Raw genomic sequence first — 27,758 nt, forward strand, 5'->3', positions numbered from 1 at the left:
TTTGTACATGTGGTTTTCCATTTATTTTGTTGGGTAACTTTCTTTTTTTGTACATGGGGCAACACGTGTTCTCCCACTTTTTTTGGAGGGGGGGAACACACGTGTGTGGCGAGCCCCAGCCCCGCTCCCCCGCACCGCGGCCTTCGGCTGTGGCTGCGCCTGGGCCGCGCCGCACGTGACACCCACTCCACGGGTGCCGGCGCGCGCCCCCCAGCGCATGCGCTCGGGGAGACCCCTGACTGGCGCCAGCGGAAGGGGCATGCGCAGTGCGCGCCTCTGGGCCGCGCCTGCGCACTCAGCTCCCGCGGCGTCCGCGCATGCTCTGTGCGCGCTGGCGGAGGGTCTGGCTGCGCTGAGGCGCCCGCGCCAGCCCCATGTGGCAGCGTCCGACAGGTCAGCGCCGCGTCGCGGCCCGGGCCCGGGCCCGGGGGCCTTGGGCTCGGCCTCGGGCCTGGGCCTGGGCCTGGGCCTGGGCCTGGGCTTGGGCCTGGGGCGGGGGCCAACCGGGCCCGCCAGCCGCCCGGGGCCTCCTGGAGTTTGGGGGTGCCCTGGGGCCTCCTGGGAGGTCTGGGGATGTCGGGGAAGGATCCCTGTGTCTGGCGGGACCTGGGGGTGTCCCTTGGACTGGGGGTGTCAGAGGGGGTGCCCCTTGGTTTCCGGGGATGTCTAGGTGTGTCCCTGTGGGGGGGTATGGGGGTGCCTCTGGGTCAGGGGGGTGTCTCTGGGGTCTCTGCTGCATCTCCTGGATCTTGTCTCGTGGCTCTTTTGCGCGACGCTCCTGCGCTTCTCATGTCCATAAGGCTTTGGATGGCTGGAGGCACCTGTCACGGGTGGGCAGCGAGGCAGCTCCCACCCTTCGTGCCTCGAGCGTCTCTGTCACAGCGCTGAGCTGGCATCTCTTGCCAGGCGCCCACGTGCCCAGCTTGGCCCGCTCTGGTGCCGGGAGTGCGTCCTCGTTTTCCCTGGACGGTTCACAAGTGTTGTTGCCTGGCACTTTTGCCAGAGGTGGAGGGGTTGGCGTCACCCTGGTCTTACCACTGTACTCAGGTTTACTTATATATAAATATTTTGGTTAGAGATATGGAGTTAGGTGCATGTCTAAAAGAACAGTGCTTGTTTGGATGTAGTATACCGTTAAGGTTATGTAGTATTATGATTATGATATTGTTAAAAGCAGCACAGTTTTCTGCTATAGTCAGGAAGGCTGCTAGCTTATGGGTAAATCAGATGGAAGAGACCTTCAGTCTTGGGGTGAATCGGCGAAGTGGTTTGTCGCGGTTCTGGGGTACCTGCTTGTTCTATCCTCGGAGTAATGAAAGACTGGCAGCAAGGTATTACGGTCAGTTGGTTGAGACCGTATACTTTTTGTTTTCTTCCCTTATTTCTCCAAGTATTCTTGAATTAAAAATAAGCAGTAATCTATCCATTGTTCCATAAATATGTTTAAATAGGATAAATAATATATGCTAAACCACTTAATAGAGAAAAAGCTGAGCGTGACTACTGAGTGCACTCAAGTTGAAATTTAATAAAATGAGTATTATCTGGGAATCTACAACACTGCAATACATAGTCTTCTGTTCATGTCTTCAGTGTAGCAGGCAGGACAAGGTGGCATCTTTATAGGCTAACTTGGAGCTTTCTTCATCACATGCTATGAATGGACTTGCAGAGAACAGTGGTACTAAATCAAATGGAATAAATTTAAATATGAAGGCTTATTGGGAAAGGAGGAGGAAGGTGGGGGCACTGCTGAGAAAGGCGAAGGGTGGTTGAAGAGATCAAAAGGGTTAAATAAAGCAGTTAATGCACTGAGGGATTTAACGGTTAGAAAAGCTAGTCTAGGCAATGGGGTAAGAATCGAGAGTCTCTGTTGAGACCATATTTAATGCAGTCCAGTCTGGGGAAGACTTCTTGTTTCTCAATTTTTATTCATATTGGTTTTTAAAGTTTTGCTGTTTCAGAACAGCTGCTCTGAGGTCAGCGATGGCACGTCCCAGGAGGTTGAAGTATTCTGGTCTGGGCCTGTGTCCAGCCTGTCCAGTGCAGACAGCAGGGGGGCACTGCAAGCAGGTGGTGGCATATGTGGCCAGCAGTGTTTGGCCAGTAAGTCTGGGAGGGGAAGGTGTGTGTGGGGCGGAGGGCAGATCGAGACCCCCATGGTGAGGGAGGGAGTGGGGCAGGGACAGACGCTGCCTAGATGCAGGATGGAGCCTCAGGGGGCGGGTTCTGCCACTGTGTGCACCCCTGGGGGAAGCACGGGGGTGGGGGGGGCATGTGCTCCCTAGTTTTGTGCTTGGGGCAAGGGCGGGCTGTGCATTTGGGGCCAGGGGGCTGTGCCAGCCTCTCCTCAGTGTTGGGAACTGGGCCGTGGCTGAGCTCAGGGTAGGTTGAGGTGGCAGTGCTGGGAGGGGGGACATGAGGTGAGCTACAGCCACCCCAGAATTTGCTGTAGCCACCCTGTAGCCCCCCTCCCAGATCCTCCGCCCCCTGCTCTGAGCACAGCCCCGGCCCGGCCCAGCCCCCTTGCTGGGAAAAGGCCAGCTTTACCCTGTGCCCAGATCCAGGGGCCACATGCCCCCCATGCCTTCCCCAGGGGTGCACGCAACTGTGGAAGCTGTGCCGCCCCCTGCCTCTCCCCCACGCTCCCTGGACGAGCTTCCACAGCTCTGTCCTATGCCCAGCTCTGCCCTGGCTGGGCAACCCCAGCCCTACTACCTTCCTTGCTGTGGGGGCCTTGATATGCCACCCCCACACCCCTTCCCCTCACAGACCTATCGGCCAGGCACTGCTCTCCAAGCTGCTGGGAAGAATTGGCTGTGTGCATCGGTGACGTTATCGGCCACATCAACCAATTGCCGATAATGTCAATTTTCCTTTTATCGGTGCTGATACGATATGGACTGATGTATCGGTTCAGCTCTACTATTAAATCTTGGGGTGTATTGGTTTCATTTATGTCTTTGGACGCATTCAGGCAAAAGTTAACTTCGGAGGAATATTTTGGGTTCTGCTTGGAACATGTACCTGGGTGGATGGAGTTCATCACACTGCCCTCTGTATTATAGTATCTTAAGAAGGAACAAGCACTAGATGGTGGTTTGTTTGCTAGATTTCATCTCAGATGTGTTAATATTTGCACCTAGAAAGGAGTGGGGAAAAAAAGATAATGTTTCATGGATCCACAATGTTCTGAGATAAGCAGATCATTAATTCAACCAAGTATGCTGGTTCTCTGACTAACAAGCAGTGGTGTTATCAGTGGGTGGTGCACAGTTTTAGAAATTCTGATTATTTTGACAACTGAAAGCAGGAACAGAAGTTTCCTGTTTTAGTTGAAGCTTAGGCCTTTTGAAACAGCTAATAGGTAAAAATGTTACTTCCATGTGTTTTGATACTGGATATCATTTTAACTTCAGATCTGTAATTTCAGTGTATTTGGAGATGATCTTGTTTTCCTCCACCCTCATAGTTTCAAGGTTATAATTCCAGTATCTTCTAAAATGTTTTTGCCGATTCCAGCATTGCTATGTGAGCTGTCCTCCTCAGGCCTCCTGTATCTTGAGCTTACTAAGACTGCATATTCTAGGTCCAACTAGTAACAGATATTTTCCTTCGAGGGGCTGGAGGTACAGACAGCTATTAAGGTGTTCTTACTTTGTTATGGGGCAGTCAAATGTTCCCTACTGCTTGAAATGAAAGTTGCAAGGAGCCATTTTAATTATTCTGAATATTAATCAGATTATCTTCAGGATGCAGAAATCTACTTAACATTTAGTCCTGCATTTACTAAATACCTAGGGCTAGATTCGATGCCATCAAGATGCCTTTTTCTTAGTCCTCAAATCAGCAGGAGAGACCACTACAATCTATTTTCCTTCTTAGTAGCCTGTGGTCCCAGAGAACTGCAGAAGTCCAGGAAATGCGTGGGAAAAGAGGTCATGTCTTTGAAATGCTCACTAAAGAAATATGCTTCGGGTGCTGGACAAGGCAGGTACCTTCTGCAAGTACCAAGTGTGCCTCAAGTCCTTTTGGCAAAAACACATGGGAGGCCATTCTTGGCCTCAGGCCTCGGACTCTTTTTTTTCCTTGCATCCCATCACAGCCTGAGCATCCTCCAGAAAAACTAAGGCTTTTTATTTGGGCAGGCTTTTAGTTAAGTTTTAGGGAATTTGTTGTTCATACATACTGGTCTATATTCATCTTTTAAAAAATGTATCTTGTTTTTTATTGTCAGCCACCTTGAGCCTTTTCTGGGGAGGGCGGCATATACATCTGACAAATGAACGTGCACATCTTCCAGAACACAGCTATGTTGGATAGGATGTTAGAGAGAATTCAAGAGTGCTGAAGCAACTCTACCACGTGTCCTAAATGTTTTAAAGGAAGTTACTGTAATAATCTAATCTAATCATTGTTGAAGTCCAAAAGGCGCCGGTAACCTTGTGTGTCCAAGTGATTAAACTGTTGGAGATTACTTGCTCAATGCCACCTTCTAATGAGTGGTTATGCTGATGCAACCACACATCAACTCATGATACATGTGGGATTGTTCCTCTCACTGCCCCAATGAGAGTGCCTGTGATTAGCATGTTGATCACTTCTTTCTCTCTGAGCTCTGCAGGAAGATGCTCTTATGGTGTTCCTAAGCATTGCTCTGCCAGCTGATTTTTTTTTTTAACTTACAAATGTGAGCAGAGAAGTCAATTTTTCAAGTGCTTCTAAGAGGTTTCGATGACTTTAGTCCTGTACTTCCTTTTTATAACATGTACAGGTAATAAGACGGGTAATATTTTGAAGCTGACACTGTTTAATCTTGAGATTATGTCGAGTATTGTTAAAATGGAAACTGAGGCCTGACTTGTACAGGAGCCATCTGCACAGTAATGGATATGGTTATGCCTTGTGTGGAAAAACTGTTCAGCTTCTTGACCAAATGCTGCATTTCTTCCAGAAGGTTTTTACAATTATTTGCTGGGCTTTTTTTGGTGCCAGGAACTTTGATTTAGAGTTCTCCAAATACTCTGTTTTGGGGCTCTTTGTAGGATATTCCCAATGCACTTTTTTTTAAGTGAGGGTATAGTTGTGAGTACCATTAACAAAACAATACTAAAGCAGCTGTAAGTATTGTTGGTTTGTGACATTGTAATAGGAGAAGTGGCCACTAGTAAAGGGTCCTTGTGTTTCCAGTCTGCCCCCTTATTTTTACCTACACAGGATGTAATGATGTTACTTTTTTTATAATTTTTTGGGAACAGCAGAAAATACATTCAAAATGGTGACAAGGTAGGTAGGCTGTCTGTCTCTTTCTCTATGTTCACCCTGAGCTTGAAATAGCCGGAAAGTGAAACTTGCCTCGATAGAGTTGTGCTCATGTCTTATTCTGGGAAAAATGTTTTTAATTGGAGTGGTGCATGTTTGAAAATCACAGGCCTCATTCATGCAGTGCATCTAGGAGTCTTTTTTGTTCTTGTAACCATGCAGGTTTGATCGGTCTTGCCTGTTTGGCTTAGCTGCATGGAGAAAAGTCGGCTAAAGTCGTGTAGCCTGAGGATGGGGCTGCAAGGGGGGAGCCCCAGGCACAAGTTTCACATGTGAGGCGTTCAGTTCAGTGCTCATGGATGGTAGAAGAGGTGCATATGGTGCCCTTCCTGTGCACTGTGAGTGCCTGAAGTCTGCAGGGGAGGCTCGTCCTCCTGGTGCAGCTGACAGGGCATTTATGGTAGCATCCAGCCAACAGCTCGTGCGGTGGAATTTTAAGGCACGATTCCCAGTCGGCTGCAGGTCAGTAAGGCTTTAAAGACCTGGAGAATGAATCTGCTTTTTTTCTCATTCATTTTCTTTCCTTTTTCAGAACTGTCTGATTCCACACGCACGTCTGCAACATTAATAATGCCTGTGCAGGTTAAGCAACCAGAAGCTAGGCAGTACGTTGGCAAAGTTGCATTCTCAACTGTGTAATGCAGTGGTGCTCAACCTTGTTGTCCAGTGGGCCAAAAGGGCAGTGCCCGGTCCCTCTGTAGGCTGCATCCGGCTGGTGGACCCAGTCTGGCTACCAGGGCAGACACAGGGGGGCTCCATTTGGGCTTGTGCAGGGGGTAGCTTGGCCTGATATAACTGTGGCAGGGAAGGGGGCATGGCCTGGCCCTGAACCAGCTGGGAAGGAGGAAGGAGCATGACCCAGCCTTATCTGGGTGTGTGGGGTAGGGGGGTTGTGGCCCTACTCCAACCCATGGCACAGGGCTTGGGATTTTGGCAGTGTGGAGTATTAACTGCCACTGGTCCCCAACCTTTGGGGAGCTCTGTGGGCCAGATCCTAAGGCTCTGGGGGCCAGAGGCTGAGCACCCTTAATATAATGCAAATAAATCAATGGCTTTGATGCTGTTGTTGATGTCCTTACCGGTGTTTAATTCTAGTGTCTTGTAACCCCAGGTGGGACCAGAACCTCCTTGGTGTCTAAGCATACAACAGGAGACCGCTGAGCAGTTAGTTGTCTTCAATGGCACAAAGCGAGGAATTTTTTTAAAGTACAATATAACTACGATATTCCTGAGAGGATCCTCTTCTCTCACCCTCTCATACAGGAGTTATAGCTATGTTTAGTAGCTCCACAGTAGGTGACTAAAGAACTTTTCCCTTCACCACCTCTTCTTCTCAGTTCACTCCCTGCTGACATGGTGGTTTTTGGTGTCATGAGAAATCCAGTTCACTTCTCTCTCTGAGAAACAGCAGAGAGCCTTTATTGTCAGGCCCCTTCGGGGATCAGTGCTCCCTTTGTGGGGTGGGAGCACAGTTTGGTTCAGAGGCTGTCTTTGCAACCCAGTGAGCAAAGAGCTTTCTTTAATCCTGCACTTTTCCCATCTGCCTTATCCAACGGTCTCACAGAGTTTCTCTTTAGTGTCGGTATTTATACAGTTTGGGTAGAAAGCTTGGCATCTAGTCAGCCTGTCTGTTGGAGTCCTCCTGCATCCCATCACGATCACTAGCAGGGTCAGTAACCAGGACAGAAATGTTTGGCTCATGGAAGAGCCAATCTAGAAGGTCCCGTGGCCTAAAGTGAGAATATCAGCTTTCAGAGGGCAGTTAGTGCAGTGTTTTTCTGAAGCATTATGGGGAAAAAAGGCTTAGTCAGCTGTATGTTGTTACCAGACTGCGTGGAAGTACCTTCCAGGGATAATTTTACGCCTGTGAAGATATTTGCATGCTAGAAGTTATTTGCATGCAACGGCATGAGGAAGTTTCTGTTTAATCAAGAAGATATATTATCTTTTAGAAGAAAGAAACAGGGAACTTGAAAATGGGTAGTAACATACTCCAGTAGTCCTCACTGGTTGGGGCTTTTGATATGGTCTAGTCCATCTGTAGTCATCTCAATGTATTTTTGCTTACTGTGCAAGTGTATGTGGGCTCATCTGACTGATCTCTTTCCTTGCATGCCTGGTATCGGCCATGCCGGCCTTCCCATGTTTCTAGGGTGTGTTTGGGGTGCATTTTGGGCAACTCTGCTGTTCTTTCACAGTCTCAGTTACTGGTAAGCCTTGTTTGATGGTATCTTTTGTTGCACCAACGTATGGTTGGGAGAGATGCTAGACCGATGATTCTCAGTCAGGGTGCCACAGCACCTCAGGATGCTTTGAAATCCTTTCAAGGGTGCTGCAGGATGCCACACAGTGTAAGCGCTATTAGGTGTACAAACATGATTCACAAGAGAAACCTAGAGATTTCAAACAGGAGTCCGGAGTTGTGGTCTTTTTGAGTTGTTTGCAATAGAAAAACTGCTTTGTTATTTTTCGGTAGGCAAAAAGAGGTACCAGTGGGTGCCTCGAGTCTGTCCACAGATGCTTCAAGTTTAGAACGGTTGAGAATCACTGTGTTAGATGCACAAAAAGTTCTGTGACCTGAGGAAGGATATAGTGTTTCTGAAAGCTTGCTTGATATTTCTTCTGACTGTAAAGTTGGTCCAGTGGTATTGCTGAACAGATCTTGCTTCTTGCATGATCCCTGGACCATCACAGCTATACAAACATGGTAAGTCCAGACACAGGATTGGGGCGTCCTTTCCACATAGTGCTATAAACGGGCTTTCTGTCTAGATTTTTTTTCTCTCCTGCTTTATTGGATTGGTGTCTGAGCACTGGCATGTTGAAACAAAGATGTGCAGCTCTGCTTCTCCCACAGTTCAGGAGGAATGCTAGGAATAACTTTCTAGGGATGTATTTAGACTGTGCCGAGGATGGCTGTTGTGCTGCACAGAGGACTTCGGACATGGCTAACCCAGTTATCTGTGGTTAACAGTCGTAGTTAGATGGTTGAAGTTGGTACTGCCTTGCTGACGAGTGTGGTGAAAGCACAGATCAGTGGCTATGATGACTGTTTGTTGCAATGACTGTGTGATGCAAAGTAGTCCACATGCAATCCAGTTCCAAACCTGGTTTGGACTTGCCAATAGACTGCCTACCCCCCCCTCACGTTTTGGATCAAAGAAGGGAACATCACAATGTGTTGGCTCTTGGCAGCAAGATGGGGTGTGGTAAAGATTAGCCTGTGCACTAATTGCAGGTTATGGGCCCTCCTTTGCTGACTAAGGGGAAGCTCTTTTTCATCCTAGAGCGTGTTTGCTATAAAATCCTCAGCTGCTTTAATGGGTTGGATTTGGGTTGTGACTGTGGAGGAAGGGGACTTTTCAGATATAAAAGAATGCTAATGAAAACCTAGCTGTGGACGATGCCTGCAGTTCCTGTCCTGGGTGAGAGCTTTATTATTAATATTATTATTAGTCATCCCTTGTTGAGGATGATGTAGCACGCAGAAGACCCCAGCTCTTTGTTGTTTGTATTGCGAGGAGCCCCAGTCATGGGCCAGGCGCTGCTGTGTGAGACAAATGTGGACTAGAAGGACAGGCTGCAGTGTTCAGAGCTGGACCCTTATGTAAAACCAGACTGCCGATGGAGGCATGGAGATGGAAAGGAGGGTTTGAGGGCAGTTTTGTGGCTTTTGAGGGTTGCATTGCATGTACTTCTCAGCTGTGAGGGGCAGCTCAAAGACCTGAGGCACTTAAAACTGTTATTACCTGGGAGCGGATGGCATGTTTCTGACTGTAGAATGGTCTCTTGTTGGGTTTGGAGAGAGATCAGTGAGGGGTCCTTGAGATCCAGGTCTCGATCCGGGGTTGCGTGGCTGCAGCAGGGGAACAGCACTTTGCAGTGAGCACACGGCTGAGTCAGGCCACCTGGGTCTGTTGGGGTGGGCTGGGCTGGGCTTGGTAGTCGCTCTCAGCAGAAGATCAAGGGTGCAGAGTGGAAGGAAGATTGCGTCCATCCTGGAGGACTAGGAGAAAGTGTCAGTCTTGTGGGTTTTTGCTGTGGAGTAAGAATCTGTGCACAGCCTGGGCCAAACCTGCTTTGCTGTCCCAGGTCCTGGTTGATCCTGTCTCGCCATTGTCCGTGGTACGGTGCCCCAAATGTCTACAAACCCTTTTTTCTGCTAACGCTTCACTAAACATGAAGGACACTAGTGAGCACAGAAACCACTTGGCTGAGAGAATTTGTGAGAACAGACACATACAGCGTACTTGGGAGATTTTCTCAAATGGTTGAAAACAAATGGTGTCCAGTGTGACCCTGTCTGTCTCACCTTGGGATTCATCTAGGGCCAGCCAGATGTTTTGTTGCTTAGTCAAAATGCTATTTTTTCTTCTGTAGGCTTCAGTCTTCTCTGAACTGTTCCTCTCCTTGTCTTGTTAATGAAAGCCAGAGACCTGAAGGTCTGTGTGACATCTGTGGCGTTAACCTAACAAAACTGGGTGCACCTAAGGATGAAGTTTCCAGCCTCTGCATGTAGTCAGGTGTTGATTTTTATCTGACTTCTCCTTGTCATCAGAGGCAACATGGCAGCTTAGTGGCTATTTGTAATGTTTCATTTACAGGAGCAGATCCATTTTGACAATTAAGAGGAAGTTCTGTAAAAATAACTTCCTGCAGTTCATCTGGATTAAGGGGCAAGTAGTTTTTCATACTATCAGGACAATTTTAAAATTGACAGCTATGTATTATTGTGGCATCGGGCAGGTGGTAATCTTTCATCTGTGTTTCCTCAGGTTATCACTTAGCAGAGCAACACTAGCAGCAGTTATGCAGAACTTGGATCACACGGAGGACGACAGAAACTCAAGCAGTGACAATGCAGGCAACGGTACAGAGGCAGCGGGGGAGCAGCCTACGGACTTCAGTACTGAAATCATGAGTGTCACAGAGATGGAGCAGTCTCCTGATGGCTCTCCTGACGTAACGGAGGAGACCACACAAGACAGCAAAATCCCAAACGTTGCAGACTTAACGACGACGGACATAGAGGCTAACTTCCCGCCAGAGTATGAGAAGTTTTGGAAAGCAGTAGTGGAAAATCCCCAGGATTTTACAGGCTGGGTATATCTATTGCAATATGTTGAGCAGGAGGTTAGTACATCTTCCCACTGTACTTAACAGAAGATGAACTAGGCATTGAATTAGACTTCTGGTCCCTTCTAGCCTCAATTCCATGTGATCCTATGATTCCAGTCATTAAATGGGTGTTGCTCTTGAGCGTCTCTGGTCAGTCATGATTTGCCATTTCATCAGCCACCTAAGAACATAATGCAAGCGTGAAGAGGGCTAGTTCTTTGCAATGGTTTAATTGGAGAGCTTTGGAAAAGATTTGTCATGACTTGTAAAATCCTTGTAAAGATTAGCCCTGGCTGGCTCCTTACATGCATGCCCAGATCACACATAACGATTGATGTTTGTCCAGTACTTTGAAGAGGTAAAATGCTGTTGAAGTGCTAAGTATTGTTACTGGCCCTGCTGTTAATGCAAACTTTTGCTGCCAGCGCTTCCCTGTGACTCTTGGAAAGGCTGGCATTGCTGCAAATTTTTATGCTGATTTAAGACGGGCAAAACTCAACGTTTTGTTTCTGTGGCTTGTGCTGAATTAAATAGATGAGGTGTTGCCTGTAGAATCACTGAAAACGTGGAGCTCTGCTGAGACCTAGGTGAGGGTTGATGGCTTCTCTCTAGAGGCTGAGGTCCAGAGGCAGAGGTGGAGAGAAGCAGTCTTGACTGAGGGAAGATGGCAGGGACGTATGAGAATACTTGTGTGCTGGGTGTGATCAGGTCATGCCTGTAACTTAAGCCACCTGGCCCAGGCATGAGTGTTGTTGCTGGATAGATCCAAAATTGTATTAAAAAATGGTTAAGCACACTGATGTTACAGTATAGCTCTCTGTATTTTAAGTGGAATGGGTGCCTTCCCTGCAGTGAACAGCCTCAGTTCTTTAACAAACTGTAATTTGGGATCATTGAACACTTCTTTTTTTTCTGTTTCAGAACCATTTACTGGCTGCCAGGAAAGCATTTGACAATTTTTTCACACATTATCCATATTGCTATGGATACTGGAAAAAGTATGCAGACCTTGAAAAACGCCACAGCAACATTAAACAGTCTGATGAGGTACGTAGGTAGCTGGAGAAGGCTTTACCATTGGTCCTGTAAGCCAAATAATGACTGAACCACTGTGAGTCATTTGGCTGCCGGTACCTGCCCTATGTGCTCAGATTTATAGGGATTTTTTTGTTTGCACTTGTCACTTCTGTGGCATTTGTAGCTAATATGTTTTCTCTTTGTTGGCAGGTGCGTTAAACCTCTACAGTTTGTCAAGCTTTGCAGTGCAAGCCTCTGTATTACACTGCAGCTTAACAAGTAGGGCAGGGCTTTTCTGTCACTTACATTTATTTCTCATTTTCAAAACAATATATAGTTGGTTTGCTGGTCACAATTGCTACATCTTATTGCATTTTTGGTCAGACGCTGTCAATGATGCTCTAATGGGTCTGTGCCCTATGGTCTGTACCCCAAAGCCTGCCCACACAACCTGGTCAGAATGCAGGGACCGCTGCGCTTTGAAGATCAAGACTCTGCACGTGGAGATCAGAACATTGCCATGTTCTATCCAACCTCCACCCAAATGGTAATGGTAGATTATTTAAACAAAATTCCAGTAATTAGTATTTCTAAGGTTCACCGGATAACACAGTGTTGCCTCTCTATTAGGACACCATTAAATCTGTGATGTACAGTTCCCGTTCTCTTCATAGGTGTATCGCAGAGGGCTTCAGGCAATTCCTCTTAGTGTTGATCTTTGGATACATTATATAAACTTCTTAAAAGAGACGCTGGACCCTGCTGACCCTGAAACTAACACTAGTGTAAGAGGGTAAGTTGGTTGCAAAGTGCGTTGCTGGTGAAACACTGGTAGATAATTGCATAGGAATGTGTGTGGTTCTATGAAGATGTTATGATCTTCCCCTGTGAGTTGGAAGCATCCATCATTTTATGATCTCTTTTGTTTTATGTCTGATAAGACTTCCATTCATTCCTCAGAGCCTTGGGAGTAAAGTCTTTGGGAAGAAGATACCGTGAGCTTGGGGGAGATAGTAATTTTGTGTTCCACTCGTTCCCTTTATTGTGGAAATACCAGGAAAATCTCTCCAGAGCTCCTCTTTCCAGAAGTCTTAGTTTGGTTGTGTATCTGGAGAACAGTTTTGGTCAAGTGCACCTTTTGAATCTCCTCAATGTACAGTTACAAATAAAGGGATGTGGTTTTTCCTTATTTAACTGCTGTTTCCTCACCCCTTTTCCCTTCCAAACTCCCACTACGTCTTGTTAGATGATCTACTCCATCCACAAATATCAGTGAATTTATTTCACTTTTCAGAACCTATGAACATGCGGTCCTAGCTGCAGGGACAGATTTCCGCTCTGACAGACTATGGGAGATGTATATAAATTGGGAAAATGAACAGGGTAACCTAAGAGAAGTTACAGCTATCTATGATCGTATCTTGGGCATTCCAACACAACTGTACAGCCATCACTTCCAGAGGTAAGGAGAGCCTAGAGCTTTATGTAACTTTGTACTATTATTAATAAAGGTAGGTGTGCAATAATCTTTAAAATATTTTTCTGAAACTAAAAATCAAGCTCCTGTTCAGATTGAACAGAGTTCCTGCATTTAAGTAAGAATGGTTCTTCCTCTTCAAAAAACACCCCCCCCCCCCCCCAAAAGGTTTTGAGGAGGCATCTGGCATCTTTATTATAGACAAATCTGCTTATGTAGCATCTTCCTACATATAATATTAACCTGTATTTTATTCTGTATATGGTTACCATGACTTTTGTTTTTCACATGATAGTCCCTCCTTTTCTATTTAAAGAAATGCTAATAAAAATGTTGGAGACAGAACACACATTTTCAACTCTTCATTTATAATGGGCGGAGATTTAATTTTGGGGAGATCAAACAAATCTCTTGAGCTGGGTGGAGGCAGCCAGACTTCAAACTAATGAAGAGCATGCAATACAGTCAAATGAGTTTAATCATGAATTTCATGTAAAGTAGTACCGCTTGAGGCTGTAGACCTGTTGACTAAGTTGTGAAGGGCGAGTTCTTGTTCTTTGGAGAACTAAAGCAAAGTTCAAGTATTGTTGTCCAAAGAAATCCTGGAAACACAAATATTCATTAAGTCTGCTGCAACCTACTCTTCTCTCTTTTCTTTTCTTTTCTCTTCTCTGTTCTCTTCAAGAACAGTGTGGGGACTGTAGATACAAAAAGATGAGTCAAATGGGTTGATTTCCACTGTCCCTCCTCCCCCAGAAATTGTACTGTTCAACTTCTAACTCCGTGTCCTGCTACAGTATCATACTCATTGATGGGAAAAACACTCAACAAATTTTGCAACAGTTCCGTTAAGAGAAATATTGATTGATTTTACTTAGATAACTTCCATGTTTCCCTTGGATAGGGGAGACCGTACTGTATATCTTTCTTTGGGTTTTTGGTTTTCAGTCTTCCTAGTGGTTTTTGCAGGAGTTCCTTCTTAAGCACTGAGAAACTGCCTCATGCACATAGTAGGTATATATAAGTTGAGAAAAGTCACATCTCCAACACAGCTCTAGGTCCATAGAGCAGCAAGTAGCTCAGCATGTTCTTCTTAAACTTAAAGTGAGCATGTTTTTCAGGTTAGATGTGTAAAATTCACTGTTGCCGGCCCTTCCTTTTTCAGATTTAGAGAACACGTACAAAACAACTTGCCCCGAGACCTCTTAAGTTCTGAGCAGTTTATTCAGCTGCGCAGGGAACTGGCTTCTGTAAATGGTCATAATGGGGAGGCTGCACCACCTGGAGCTGACTTTCCTTCTGGAACTGAAGACATCACTGACCCTGCAAAGGTAAGTGTGCAGGAGAGGTGGAGGAGCTGCTGTGTCCGTGTTTGCAGCAACAGGATAGAAAGGGAGGGTTGAATACTCCAGATAAACAGGGTAAGAGTTGTGGCTTGTTCTCTGAACACTTTCCTTAATATTGGCCTATGCAAATTCCTGTTGCACAAAGGCATGTAAAAACTTGGAACCGGCTTGAAAGAGTTGCCCACTGGGAGCTGTGCACATCCAGAGGATTGAGTCCCATTTGGATTCAAGCCATCCCTCCGATGTAAGCAAGCAAGCCATTGGATATAATACTTCCTCAGAGCCAGTGCTGTCTTATCCTGTTTATTTGGAACAGCACTTAAAGTAGCTGTATAAGGTTATGGTTTTAATTAATGCAGGCTGCTTCCATCGTCAGGTGGTGTTCCAGCCTTTGATACTGAACACGAGCATTTGTCTGCTTTTTGTTAATTGCTTATTTAAATGTGTCTCCTAGCTAATCACTGAAATAGAAAACATGAGGCACAGAATCATTGAGATTCATCAAGAAATGTTCAATCACAACGAACACGAAGTCAGCAAGAGATGGACATTTGAAGAAGGAGTAAGTTTACGTGTGTTTAAACATTTGTCTTTTTTTTTTTTTTTTCTATGAAAGAACCGTCTTGAATGTAGGACTGGGAACGTGGATATCTGGGTGTGTGTGAGCCTGGATCTGCTTATACCTGGCTGACATTTCTGTCAGGTTCTGGCCAAATAGCTTCTCTCTGCGTCATTGTCTCTTGTGTCAAAAAAGCGATGGCTTCTACCTCTCTTGGCCATATGTGGGCATCTTTTACTAAATGTTGGTGGAAGCACTGAGTGTTGCTTTGGGAGAGGGAAGATGATATATTTCACTAAGTGTATTAGATTGGGTCTTTTTGCTTTATATTTTTTATATTTTTTAAGTTTGCTAATGCCTAAGATTTTTCTTTAAATAGCTGCAAATTAGACTGTGGTGTTCATTTCATAAAAAGGAATGGGATCCAGGAAGTTCCCACACTTGCTAGTCTTTGGTCACTCTTGGGATTATCATGAACAGGGGGAGAAGGCAATGTGTCTTTAAATGAAAGTAGCATGTGCAGAACCCTGGGCAAGATGCTGCAGGGAGTAAAACACAGGTTGGAGTAGTGGAAAAAGCTTCCTTAGACCTTTTTTGCAGGGCACACTCCAATGCATTTTTTCCTGCACCCTCTTAAAACAGGCCAAAGGCTCTGCTAACTTTAACGGTGGCCTGTAATGGCCGTACAGGCTGGAGCAGTGTTTAGCCTCTAGGAAACTTCCGACCATGAAAATCCCCTTTAGTTGCCACTCCAAGAGCATAAGTGACATGTGGCATACAGAGCTGCTGCCTTTGTGCCACCCTAGGGCAAACGCTTACTCTGGAGCCATGTAACATGGATACACAGTGCAATGTGGCTTTGCTCCAGCTGCGGACACAGAGCAGGATTTTTCCTGCAGGTTTAACTTGGCATTGTGCAGCCCATCTATATCATAAGATGCAGCTGGGATCAGAACTTGTTGTTAAACTAGGGAAACAGGAAGGTAAAAAATGCTGTGTTTGCAGTGTTGCCCCATTTAACAGTGCTGTGGCAACCTTACTTGCTGGGCCTCTCTGACTTCCTCGCTTGGCCCAGTTGATTCACTTAAAAAGAATATACATGTGAGGATGGATTTGCATTTCTCAGAAAGTTGTGTCGGTGAACCCAGACTTTAAAAGTGGGTACCTACGTAAGGTGCTTTAATCCCGATAAAAGATATCAGATTTCACCCAAAGAACCTTGTCTGCTTGTGTCTTTAGACCAACACGGCTACAACCAATACCCCTTAATCCACATTAGGTGTCTGAGTAAGTGGCCTGACTGTTCAGAAATGCTGAGTACCTTTCTAGATTAAATCAATCAGTTAAGTCCTCTTGCTCTGCAAGAGCTAGAGACCAATTGGTTCTACAGACATCAATGTAATGGGCACATGAAAGGACTGTAGCACAAAACAGAATTGCTGACAGGGAGAAAAACAGGGTTGATAAATGACAGCCATCCAGAAATGGAGCATCTGCCCTCTGAAGGGGAAGTCCTGTTTGGCCTGCTTCATTATTACTCCAGCCATCTGCCTCTCTCTTCTTATCCAAATCATAAAATGAATTGCCCCCTCGGCCCACAGCAGCATTTAGACTGGGATACCATGGGGAATGGCAGACTTTAATTAAGTTCAAATGCCCTGCTTTGCTTTATTAAGTTACTGACAACATTACTCCTTCTAATAACAGTTGGAAGGAGCTAGCGGCATGGATGTGCTTAAGGTAGTTTCAGTGCAAGAGAGAAGCTTTCAGGTGAAATCAGAGATGGAGAGAAACGGGTGCATCTGGAGTCCTGCAGGCAAAGCGAACAATGTAGTGGTTGCTCAGAGTAGTCAGGGTGTGGCAGTCATTATTTGTTCTTGCGTGGCATCCTGCCCAAATCCTTCTGCAGTCAGTTGTTTTTGGAAAGTAATAATTTTATTACTGAGATGCAATCTTGTTAGCTTGCAAAACTCAATTAAAATGTTTACTGTTGCAGCGCATGTAAGTGCTTTAATTGTTTTTCATCCGAACGGTTCCCAAAATGATTTGCGGGATTATAAATGATTAACCAATTATATCGGAGGGCTGGGTGACTACAGAAGTAAGTACTTTATATGTATGCAGCTTGGGTGGTGAAATTGGTTTTATTTACAAGTTCATTGCTGTCATGTTTGAATTGCAGATGGGGGTGGGAGGAGATGAATGGCTAACCGTGTTTGCAATGGGATTTCTTAAATCCTGGAAACATTTTTGTTGTTCCCTTGGTTGTATGAAAACTTCTTTATAAAACCTAGAATTTAATTTAGTAATGCCAACCTTTTCTTTAAAATGAATCACATCATGACAGCATTTCTTTAAAATTAATCAGACCACAAAGTTCATTCAGTCCGTTTGTTTAAATAACCTGCACAAGAATATAATTTTGAAAAGTCCAGAGGGTCATTATATGATCCAACTACCAAAAAAAAAAAAGTTTCTTGCTAAGCGTTATTTTTGCCCGTGTTGTCAGTTTACTGGTGAATTTGCATTCCCGTGTTGTGCATCCATTGCAGATAAAGCGGCCTTACTTCCATGTAAAACCTTTGGAGAAAGCTCAGCTGAAAAACTGGAAAGAGTACTTAGAATTCGAGATAGAAAATGGGACTCATGAGAGAGTTGTGGTCCTCTTTGAAAGATGTGTTATTTCTTGTGCCCTCTATGAGGACTTCTGGATTAAGGTAAGGGCAGTGGTTTCCCACTGAACTCTTTCTGATTGCAAACATTGATCTAGTGACTAACCTTTTGTACTCTTGTTGAATGTTGTTCATATATAACTATATCTGTTGCATTAGGAGATGGTCTGCTTGCAACCAGATTTGACTGCTGCATATGCCAACTTCGTTGCCTCTCTACGTCCTTCCTTACAGAAACTAGTCTAGTGGTTCAATAAAGGTGCTGAATGGGTTTAAACAAAAGAATTTTATCGTTCTGTCATGTATTTAAAGACCCCAAATAAGCTGTAAAATTATTCAATCCCTACTTTGTTTTCAAATGTAGTATGCCAAATACATGGAGAACCATAGTATTGAAGGAGTGAGGCACGTCTACAGCAGGGCCTGTACGATACACCTTCCTAAGAAACCAATGGTCCACGTGCTGTGGGCTGCCTTTGAAGAACAGCAGGGTAAGAGTCAAGTTAAATGAGAAGACTTTCTAGCAGCTCCTACCTTTACTGTTATGAGCAGTGTTTTGTTTTTTTTTGGATGTGGTAGAGCATGCATCATCCTCAGGGCCTTGCATTTCTCTTTCAGGGAATATTAACGAAGCAAGAAGAATCCTGAAAACGTTTGAAGAATGCGTTGTAGGATTAGCCATGGTTCGCCTGCGAAGAGTGAGCTTAGAACGCAGACACGGAAACATGGAAGAAGCTGAACACTTGCTCATGGAAGCTGTGAAGAACGCCAAATCAAGAAGCGAATTGTCATTTTACACCATCAAGCTTGCTCGACATCTCTTCAAAGTACAGAAGAACCTCCCAAAGGCAAGAACAGTGCTGTCGGAAGCTATTGAGAAGGACAAAGTATGTGTTCCAGAGGGCTTTGTAGACAGCCCTTTGTCTCACGTTAAATTTCCTCCTGATTTAACCAGTGCTTTAAAGCAAGGCAACAATGATGATAGGTTGTCGGTCTGTATGTAATGTGTTGTATTACTACATGGAGACACCAGTCCCTCTAAGCTGACGTTGCCACGTTTGCAGGTTTTGAATCCTACCTTTTACCCCAATCCCAACAGCGCTCCTGATTTCCCTCCTCCTTCTGAGGCATGTCCTTGTCTTTGTCCATCTCCCTTCCAAAAATAACAAGCAGCGTTTCATAGTTTCGTATCTATGTTGGTAGGGTCGGAAGGGACCTGAGCAGATCATCAAGTCCGACCCCCTGCCATGGGCAGGAAAGGATGCTGGGGCCAAACAACCCCGGCTAGGTGGCTGTCTAGCCTGCTTTTGAAGACCCCCCAGGGTAGGATTCCTAAGGAAGTTGGTTCCAGGCCCTAGCCGCCCTGACTATGAAGGAGCGCCTCCTGATGTCTAGCCTGAATCTACTCTCCATCAACTTATGGCCATTGTTCCTTGTTACTCCCAGTAGTGCTCAGGGGAACAGGGACTCTCCCATTGCCTGTTCGTCTCCCTTGGCCAGTTTATAGACGGCCACCAGATTCTGTTCTCAGCCTTCTCTCGTGGAGGCTGAACAGGTTAAGGTCTCGTAGCCTCTCCTTGTAGGGCCTGCCCTGCTGCCCTCTGACCATACGAGTGGCCTCCTCTGGACTCTCTCCATGCCGTCCACGTCTCTCCTGAAGTGCAGCACCCAGAACTGGACACAGTACTCCAGCTGCAGCCTGACCAGTGCTGCATAGAGGGGGAGGATCACCTCCCTGGACTTGCTCGAGATCCATCTATGGATGCATGACACGGTGCGGTTGGCCTTCCTGACTGCGTCTCCACACTGCCGACCCATGTTCATCTTGGAGTCTATAATGACTCCGAGATCCTTTTCTGCCTCTGCCCTGATGAGAAGGGAGTTCCCCAGCCTGTAGGTATGCTGCTGGTTCTTTCTTCCCAGGTGCAGCACCCTGCACCTGTCAGTGTTGAATCCCATCCTATTCTCATCTGCCCACCCCTGTAACCTGTAAGGGGTGTAAGAGTGCCAGCATTGTCTGTGTGTGGTTGGCAGCGTTCTTGGGATGGGATTGGTTTGTATGGGTGACTGACTCTTGGCCATGCAGCCTCTTACTGATTGCAAGCTGACACCCATTCTTGGATGTGCCGTAGCTCACAAATGAGGCAGATCTGAGATCATCTCTTCTTGAACTTGAGGAAAAGGAAGCCTATACTGGTTATGCTACAGCAGAGAATTGTAGCTTAAAACGGGGCTGTCCCAACTTCAGAATGGATGGGGGCCCCATGCTGCACACCGCACAGGTTTCCAGGATCCTCACTGTGCAAGTAGTATGAGCCATTCCCTGCCAGTGCCGTGGGGGTGAGCGCAAGTTTCATAGATTTCATAGACATTAGGGCTGGAAGGGACCTCGGGAGATCATCGAGTCCAGCCCCCTGCCCAAAGGGCAGGAAGTCAGCAGGGGTCATAGGATCCCAGCAAGATAAGCATCCAATTTATTCTTGAAGGTGTTCAATGCAGGTGCTTGAACCACCTCTGCTGGCAGACTGTTCCAGACCTTGGGGGCTCGGACAGTAAAGAAATTCTTCCTTATGTCCAGCCTGAAACGGTCTTGCAGGAGTTTATGACTGTTCGACCTCGTCATCCCTTGGGGCGCTCTGGTGAAGTTAGCATGTGATTTGTGATTGTGCCCATGGGAAATTCCTGAGTCCTCCATCACCATGCTGCCCTGCCCTAGCAACTCTGGGCTACTGCTGCAGGAGCAGCGAGGGGAGCTGGTGGCTGGGTGGGAAGCCTGTGGACTGCATTTTAACTCCTTCTGGGCTAGATACAGCCTGCGGGCCACCACTAGGCCATAAAACAGTCTGTGACTCAGAGCTCTTGAACTAGATAGAGATATCTGAGAGATGCTAGGACAAACAGTGCTGTCCAGCATTGGCCCTGCTTTGTTTTTGCACAGGAGAACACAAAGTTGTATCTCAACTTACTTGAAATGGAGTACAGTGGGGATCTCAGGCAGAACGAAGAGAACATCCTCAGCTGTTTCGATAAAGCTGTCAGCGGTGCATTGTCGATAAAAGTGAGGATTACGTTTTCTCAGCGGAAGGTGGAATTCCTTGAAGACTTTGGTTCCGACGTGAGCAAGTAAGCTTTAGCTTGCACTGTATTGGGGTCACTGAAAGAGCTGCTTATTAGGGCTGTGTGAAGCTTCAGTCACTGATTCGATTCGGAGGAGATTCAGCCCAAGTTGGTGGCCGAATCTCCAAATCTGAATGGAATCAGGAGACTCACTAATCTCTCTGAATGGAATTGGAAGCCTCTGATTCGATTTGGAGAGATTCAACCATTTGGCCATAGACACAGCTTTATATGTTGTTTTTTCCTATGGACCTCAAGGAACCAGGTGCAGCATGTGAAAGCTGAGATGCTGGGGCGGATGGAGCGTCCCATGGGAGCGTGGTGGGGGGGTCCACTCTCAGCGGCAGATCCGAAAGTGGACCAGAAGTACTTCCAGTCCACTTCCGGGTCCACTGTGGAGCACATGGGGTACTCCCCTGCCCCTCGAATCGACGACTGGTGCCTCCTGGGTCTGGCACGGCACTCCCGTGACCCATCTCCAAGCCGTAAGGGCACGGGGAGCGGGTCCCCTGTGTGCTCAGTGGCGGACCCTGAAGTGGACTGGAAGTATTTGCAGTCCATTTCTGGGTCTGCCACCGAGTGCACGGAGGCTTCCCCCATGCTCCTTTGGGACGTTCCATCCGCCCCACCATCGCAGCGTTCACAAGCTGTGCCAGGTACCTCAAAATACGTAGAAAAAACATATAAAGCTGTGTCTATGGCCGAATTGCTGATTCTCCAAATCGGCATCGAATCTTCAGTTTCAGCTGAATTGAATAGGGACAGTGATCTGAATCAGTGAATCTAATTACTGTTCCCCAAATCAGGCCAAATCTGAATCGAGTACTGCCCGCTTCACTAACCCCCTGCTGCTTATCAGTTGGGGAGAGGGTTATACTTGGCTACACTTAAGAAACTGGTGTTACTTTTAGTGCTGTAGTCAGTGCTTTGCGCTTTAAGGGATTTTCCCAGAAAATCTGTAGCATAGGCTTTTCTTTGAAAAGCAGCCGTTTTGGCTTAAAGCGTCTCGTGCTTGTTCACACCCCGCAAAACCATTGTTCTTTTGTTTGCAAGCCGTGATAAGGGATCACCTATGTGGGCTGCGTAGTGAGGAGAGCTCTTGAAAGAGGAAGAGTTTTTTTGTTTCTCTAAAAACAGTTTGACATGCTTTAATTGTAGACCTAGCCATATCTTATATTTTCAAACACGGCCTGACTTGATCTACGCTGAGACCAAGTGCTGCTGACATGTTAGAAGCTGCAGGCTTTCCAGTAATATGCTTTGCATAGGCCTTCCCTGGGGATCACCCAGTTGTGCAGCGGTGCAGCACTGAACAAAGCACTTGAGGTCATCTTCATGCTCTGTTCCATCTAAACCGTCCGGTGCTGTATATATGTTCGTGAATGTAAACCATCAACTGCCAAAGCAGAAATACAGACACGGTTGATGTTTCATAGTAAACTTAGGAACTCCTGATTTATTAATGTGATAAACTTTGTTTACAGAAAACGTTGCTGGAATTTTTTTGTAGAAAATTATAAAATGTACTTACTTGCGACTGACACAGCTGTGTCCCTTCGTTCTTATAACACAGATGCAGGAATGCATGGGTACTGTGAACTCTTTTTGAACAGTAGCCAAAACTTGGAAAACATAGAGGTTGTGATCTAGCTATTTTAATACCGTCCTGTTGTGAATGTTTCATGCCCAGGCTAAGTGTGGGGGTTGTTTGTGTTGTTTTTTTTTAGGCTTTTGGATGCCTACAGTGAACATCAAGCCCTACTAAAAGAGCAGGATTCCTTAAAAAGAAAAGCAGAAAATGGGTATGAACTATTGCTTTAAATTTGTGATACTGTTCAGTTTGGTGTACAGACAGTGTGTAATACATCTGTTTGAAAAGAGTTTGGAAACTCTTTAAGAAAATGGCCAGTGACTATCCCTTGTTCATCATTAAGGGTTTTTTAAGAGGTTAGACTGGGGGGGGGAACCCCAGCTTTAAATAATTTGGGCTGCCAGAAATGGGGATGGAGCAAAATACTAAAAGACAGATGTGTGCTTCCATCCTTAAAAGGACTTGAACTAAAATACTTAGGCTGAAGCAAGAATTAAATCAGGTAGAACTTTCCATTGACTGCTTAAAGTGAAAGCTTGTCCTTGACTGCTTGAAATAAAAGGCATGTCAGAAATTCAAGCTTGAAATTTCAGCCTGTAGCCCCATGAAGTGGTACATTAAGGCAGGGGTGGACAAGCTGTGGCATGCATGCCACAAGTGGTATGGGCAACCTGTGTGTGTGCCATGTCACAGATCTGGGAAGAAATGGGGAGTATAGCGGCAGGAAAAAGAGCAGCAGTCAAGCAGGGAGCAGAAAACAGAGGAGCTGATCAGGCAGGGAGCAGAAAGCAGAGCAAGCATTCGGGCAGGGGAGGGGGATGTGGCTATCAGAGGGTGTGGAGCTAATTCGTGGCACACCTGCTGAAAAGGTTGGCCCCTGCTGCAGTGGGGTGTGGGAGATGCTGCAGAACCATTTTATTTGTTTTGCTGCCGTTGAACAATGTCTTTATATTTAATTTTTCAGATCAGAGGAACCAGATGAGAAGAAAGCACATACAGATGATGCGACTTTGGCTTCTACGCAGATGATGGATGGAGACATGCAGGCCAATCAGATGGCATACAATTACAGTGCTTGGTACCAGGTGAGTGTGACACGGTCTGTTTTATTCCAAGTCATTTCTTTTTCTACATCTAGGTACTTGTTGGCCACGTCAGATAAAATATTACTTCTCTCATGTTTTCTCCCTGCCCTTTGTGAACATAAGAAATGCCATGCTGGGTCAAAGCACAGGTCCATCTAGTCCAGTGTCCAAAGTATGGATGCTAAGATGGATCTGGCTCTTCTCCTTCATCTTCCAGGTCTCAGAGCCCTTAGAGTTCCTCATGTTGAGGTGCACCCTTACTTACCATGTTAATACCCACCGATGGACCTGTCCTTTCTCAGTCTGTTTAGTCCCCATCTTGCCTTTGTCATGTTCCTTTGCAGAGGACTGAATACATGCAACAGACTACAGCGGTTGGCACTTGTGCAAATTGGTCCTTCTTACACAGGTCTGCTAACATTTAAACAACTGCAAGTGCAGGAAGGGTGGAGGGAAATCATTTCTTTTCATGCTGGAACTTTTACTCTGCAATGCACCCTGAATGTACAAAAGTCACCTCTGGGATGCCAAGCTCGTCCTGTTTGTCTGTTAAATTGCCCCGGCGCTTCACTTAAGAAGCGACTTGACTTACTTTGTATGGTTATTAGTTCAAGTGCACTTTGGTACAGATCCACTGTAGGCCTCCATGTGCACAAGATTGAAGTCTTTGGAATAGCCGTATCTGGGGCTGCACACTGCCCTGTGCTATCTCTTGCTTCCATAACAAGGTGTAAAGGGTTGGAAAGCTGCAGCATCCCTCAGTTCTCGTGCTGGCTGGCTCCATCTGACAGAGCCCAGCAAGGATGTGAGCAGTTAGTTTTTCTTAGCTCTGGCTACACCCTTCAGAACTCTTGGGACGTGTTCTGCCCACTTGAGGACACCACGTGTAAACCACAGTCCACTGGAGCGGGTTCTGGATGGTCAGATCCCACCCCCAGTATACAGGGCAGATCAACCACCCACCTAATGCAGACTTAGCCTTGGAGTGTCAAGCCCTGTCTGTCTTGGACTAGACAAATCCTATTAATGGATAGCAGGTGGCTCATCTGTCTTCGTGGAAGTCACGTACCAAATGTTTGGTGTGCCAGCTTTCTTAGACTAGTGGCCAATTGTAGGACACACGTGAAACTCTTGGATATTGGGGATGTCAATGACAGTTGTGGCAAGCTTTGGAATATTACTAGGTTGCAGACCCTACCAAGTGTGAGAGAAAAGTGTGTTCCTGTACAGCCTCTAATAGAGTCAGACCTTTGGAAGCATCACCAAAAACATCCAGGTGCTGCAAAGAGACTTGGTTCAGAGAACTTCACCCCAGCAGCACGTGTGGCTCTGAACTCATTTACTGGAAGACTGTCCTGAACACGGACACCAAGCTGTTGGCTGAGTGTAGAGGATGCATGAAGCCTTGCTGAGGAGAAGATTCGTTAAGCCCTGCATTGCATCCACAGCTGGCGACAAAGAGCTTTCTATTATACTGGCACCAGTGAAACTGCAGCAACAGACGGTGGTGACTCGAGCAATAGAATCCGTGATGGCAGCATAACCACTCGTGGGGTTGAAGGACTCTGGACTCATCAAATGACCTGGGCAACACAACACTCGGTCAGGGCATGTACTTCAGTGTTGACGTGTCATGTGTTTAGAGGAAATCTCTTCCCCATCAACAGGACATGACTGCTTACCTCATGTGAGCGAGGGAATGAGTCTTTCTTGAGTTGCTTGGTGAGACCATAGATTGAACAAGTGGTTCTCCTTACTGGGACAGGCACTATCAGGCAATCCAGCCATATCCTAATGCACTGGTGTCCTGTGGGGATTGGAGGCAGTGTCCTTTGTATACTTCCAGGAGCAGAGTCTCTTCCTTTTTCTAGGAAGAGGAGATTGTGCTCTCTAGAGGCATTGCTGATGCCGGGTCAGGTAGATCTCCCAAGTCTGGGAGCAGAGCAGCAACAGGATTCTCCTTGCCTCTGAATGAGCCATCAGTGGTGGGAGTGGAGACCTCCCCGCTGGATGACTGCGTCGTTCTGTTAAGTGAAGGCCAAATGGTACGGCACACGGCTTCTGCTCTTCCAGCCACCGTAGCACCTGAGGAGAGGCGGTAACAAGTACAGCAGATGAGGTATGAATAGTCTTATGCCCATAACATCTGAGGCTTCTTGGTTGTCTTAGAATCGTAGGAATCAGAGCTGGAAGAGACTTCCAGAGGTCATCTAGTGCAGGATCTTGCACGAGGCAGGCTCATCTACATAATTACAAGGCACGTTGCAAGCCACCAGAAGCACCCTTACTGGCCACAGGTAAAGCAGGGGGACAAGGGCTGTTAGTGTCCGCTGCTGCAAGGGCGGTTAAAATGCACTCAAGCCATGGCCCATGCTACAGAGGAGGGCAAAACCCCCATGGCCTGTCCCAGTCTGACCACAGGGTAGAATTCCTTCCTGGTCTCAGAAGAAGCTCAGTTTGTGGAGGAGAAATCCTACTTCTCTGCTTCCTCTCCCTGAGTCTTCCTGGATAAATACAACTTCCTTATTGGGATGGACGGATTTTACCAGGCTTCTGCACCAGACCGAGGATGAGCTCAAGGTGGATGATTTTGTGTCTTGAGACTACTCTGTAAGTATCTGTGGGCAATTCAGTTACTGCCTGCTCCATGGCTAAGCAGTGATAGTGCTCAGGGCCGTACAAGGAATTCCCAAGGATGTATTAGTCTGAGGTGTAGTCATCCTCGGACCATCAGAAGTGCTGTATCAGCATGTACCCTTCAAAATGCCCTGCTGTTCCACCAGCTACAGCACTGGATGGGGGGGTAGCAATTGGGACCCATAGCTTCCCTTCTCTTGCTCCCCTCCCTTGGGGGACCTTCTCATCCTGATGGCTGCAAACATGAGTGGTCATAAAGCAGTCGGTATTGGCATCCTGGGGGAGAGGCTTCTACTCCAGGGGGTTCCTTTATTTCAAGGAAACCAGGAGTCTCGAAGGTGTCTTCCTCCTCTCCTAGATGGTACGTGAATGGCAGCCACTTTGGTCTGCTTCAGGAGCATGCCATGAGACCCGCATGGCAGTGTTGCAGAGCAACCCACTGACCTCATCAGACCTTCTGCCCTTGGCTTCGGGGCCGCTAGGGATATGCCTGAGATCTTTGATTAGGATTGTCCTGACCTCCCCCCAGTAACCATAGCCCAGGTCCCCTGCCAGCACGCCTTCTGTGTTTGACAGGCTGTGGGAGGGGACCAAGGGAGGGCCAGGATAACTGTCCTTCAAGGTGCTTCAGACACACGGTAAGGTGCACATACAGCCCCATAGACGCAGCCATTCGGAAGACTCTGGTTTTGTGCAAATACAAGGGCATGTTCAGTGGGACCCACAAGGGCCATGTGAAAGAAACAGTTGCTGTTGCATTCACAGCTGTTCATTCTGGAGTTGTTGAATGTTAATATAGCAACTCGCCAAATATCCTGTGTTGCTGACTCACCCCACGTTGTCTTGTTTTTCCAGTACAACTACCAGAACGCATGGACTTACGGACAATATTATCCCCCCCCTCCCACCTGATTAGAAGAGCGACTGGAGTTCACTGTGGAACTGCAGCAAAGACGGACTATAAAAATATATTTTTTTAAATTTGGGATGTGAAGAGAACTGTTGTCAGACCTGCCCTTCAGTCTTTGCATGTGAAACAAACCGGTGTTCACAGGGTGTACGTGAAGCAAGACGTGCGTGTTGGTAAATGGTAGTTGAGCTCTCTGTACACAGCTGGTTTACCATAAACGCAGTTTTATTTCCCACGTTAACTTATGGAGAAATGACCTGGAGAACTTGGTTTTGGTTTCAGTTTTTGCTTGTGTTGGTTCTGTAGGTATCATCTCCTTCAGATGACCACCTGTTTTAAGCAGATGAGGGCACACCAGAGCTAGGCAGGGGCTGGAGGGGTCCCAACTGTAAGCAAGGCCACCCCTTTCCTGCTTTTCTCCCTGACCAAAAATTGATCTCATCCGCTTCGCCTGTGAAGGTTTTTCCTGTAACTTGGTGATGGAGCCCAGAGCCGTGTCTGTCCGCATTGTCATGATCACACAACTCTACTGACAGTGTTTGCAAGCTGTCACATGCATTTTATATTTTAATGGGGGGCTGGGGGGGTCACACTATAAATAGAGCACAGAATGACGTTGCAGCCTTTTTTTTTTTTTTTAAAGAAAGGCACCAGAACGATCGTGTGTTTTGGGGTGAGTTTTTTGTATTTCCAATTTTCATGTATGTTGTGAGCAGACTCTTTATTTTGATCAAAATGATCGTTCTTTTTGTAATAAAACCAGGGAATTGTCCGCAAATTCATCTCCAAGCTCTGTGGGTTTTCTTCATAGGCCAGCAACACTGTGACGGTAACAATTCAGCAAGCATTTTGTTGTTAAACCCCCACAAGAATAAAAACCCCAGATCATACTCATGCCATTAGCCAT

The 27,758-nt window shown here is 46.4% G+C and overlaps 1 protein-coding gene and 1 non-coding gene across 7 annotated transcripts; both read left to right on the forward strand.

The window, feature by feature from the left end:
* Positions 1-308: 308 nt before the first annotated feature.
* On the forward strand, positions 309-27,633 carry PRPF39 (pre-mRNA processing factor 39). 6 transcript variants are annotated; one of them, XM_090034420.1, is made up of 15 exons: positions 326-393; positions 9,927-9,998; positions 10,098-10,455; positions 11,362-11,487; positions 12,132-12,250; positions 12,752-12,919; positions 14,100-14,265; positions 14,735-14,842; positions 17,392-17,556; positions 17,876-18,002; positions 18,130-18,398; positions 20,450-20,634; positions 22,356-22,430; positions 23,184-23,304; positions 26,797-27,633. In XM_090034420.1, exons 3-15 carry the CDS (start codon positions 10,132-10,134, stop codon positions 26,851-26,853), a joined length of 2,010 nt encoding a protein of 669 aa, XP_089890546.1. In that variant the 5' UTR covers positions 326-393; positions 9,927-9,998; positions 10,098-10,131; the 3' UTR covers positions 26,854-27,633. The 6 variants fall into 6 exon arrangements, with proteins under 6 accessions (XP_089890545.1, XP_089890546.1, XP_089890548.1 ...); XM_090034419.1 differs by lacking the exon at positions 9,927-9,998 and having other exon boundaries at positions 309-393; XM_090034422.1 differs by lacking the exons at positions 326-393; positions 9,927-9,998 and adding an exon at positions 11,842-12,004 and having other exon boundaries at positions 10,433-10,455; positions 11,362-11,736.
* Positions 18,479-18,566, forward strand: LOC149872414 (small nucleolar RNA SNORD127). Its single transcript, XR_016440926.1, has one exon. It is a non-coding gene; the product is annotated as a small nucleolar RNA SNORD127 (small nucleolar RNA).
* Positions 27,634-27,758: the final 125 nt, after the last annotated feature.

Source organism: Crocodylus siamensis, chromosome 2, assembly GCF_052110815.1.
Source record: "Crocodylus siamensis isolate JL-2025a chromosome 2, ASM5211081v1, whole genome shotgun sequence".
NCBI lineage: Eukaryota > Metazoa > Chordata > Crocodylia > Crocodylidae > Crocodylus > Crocodylus siamensis.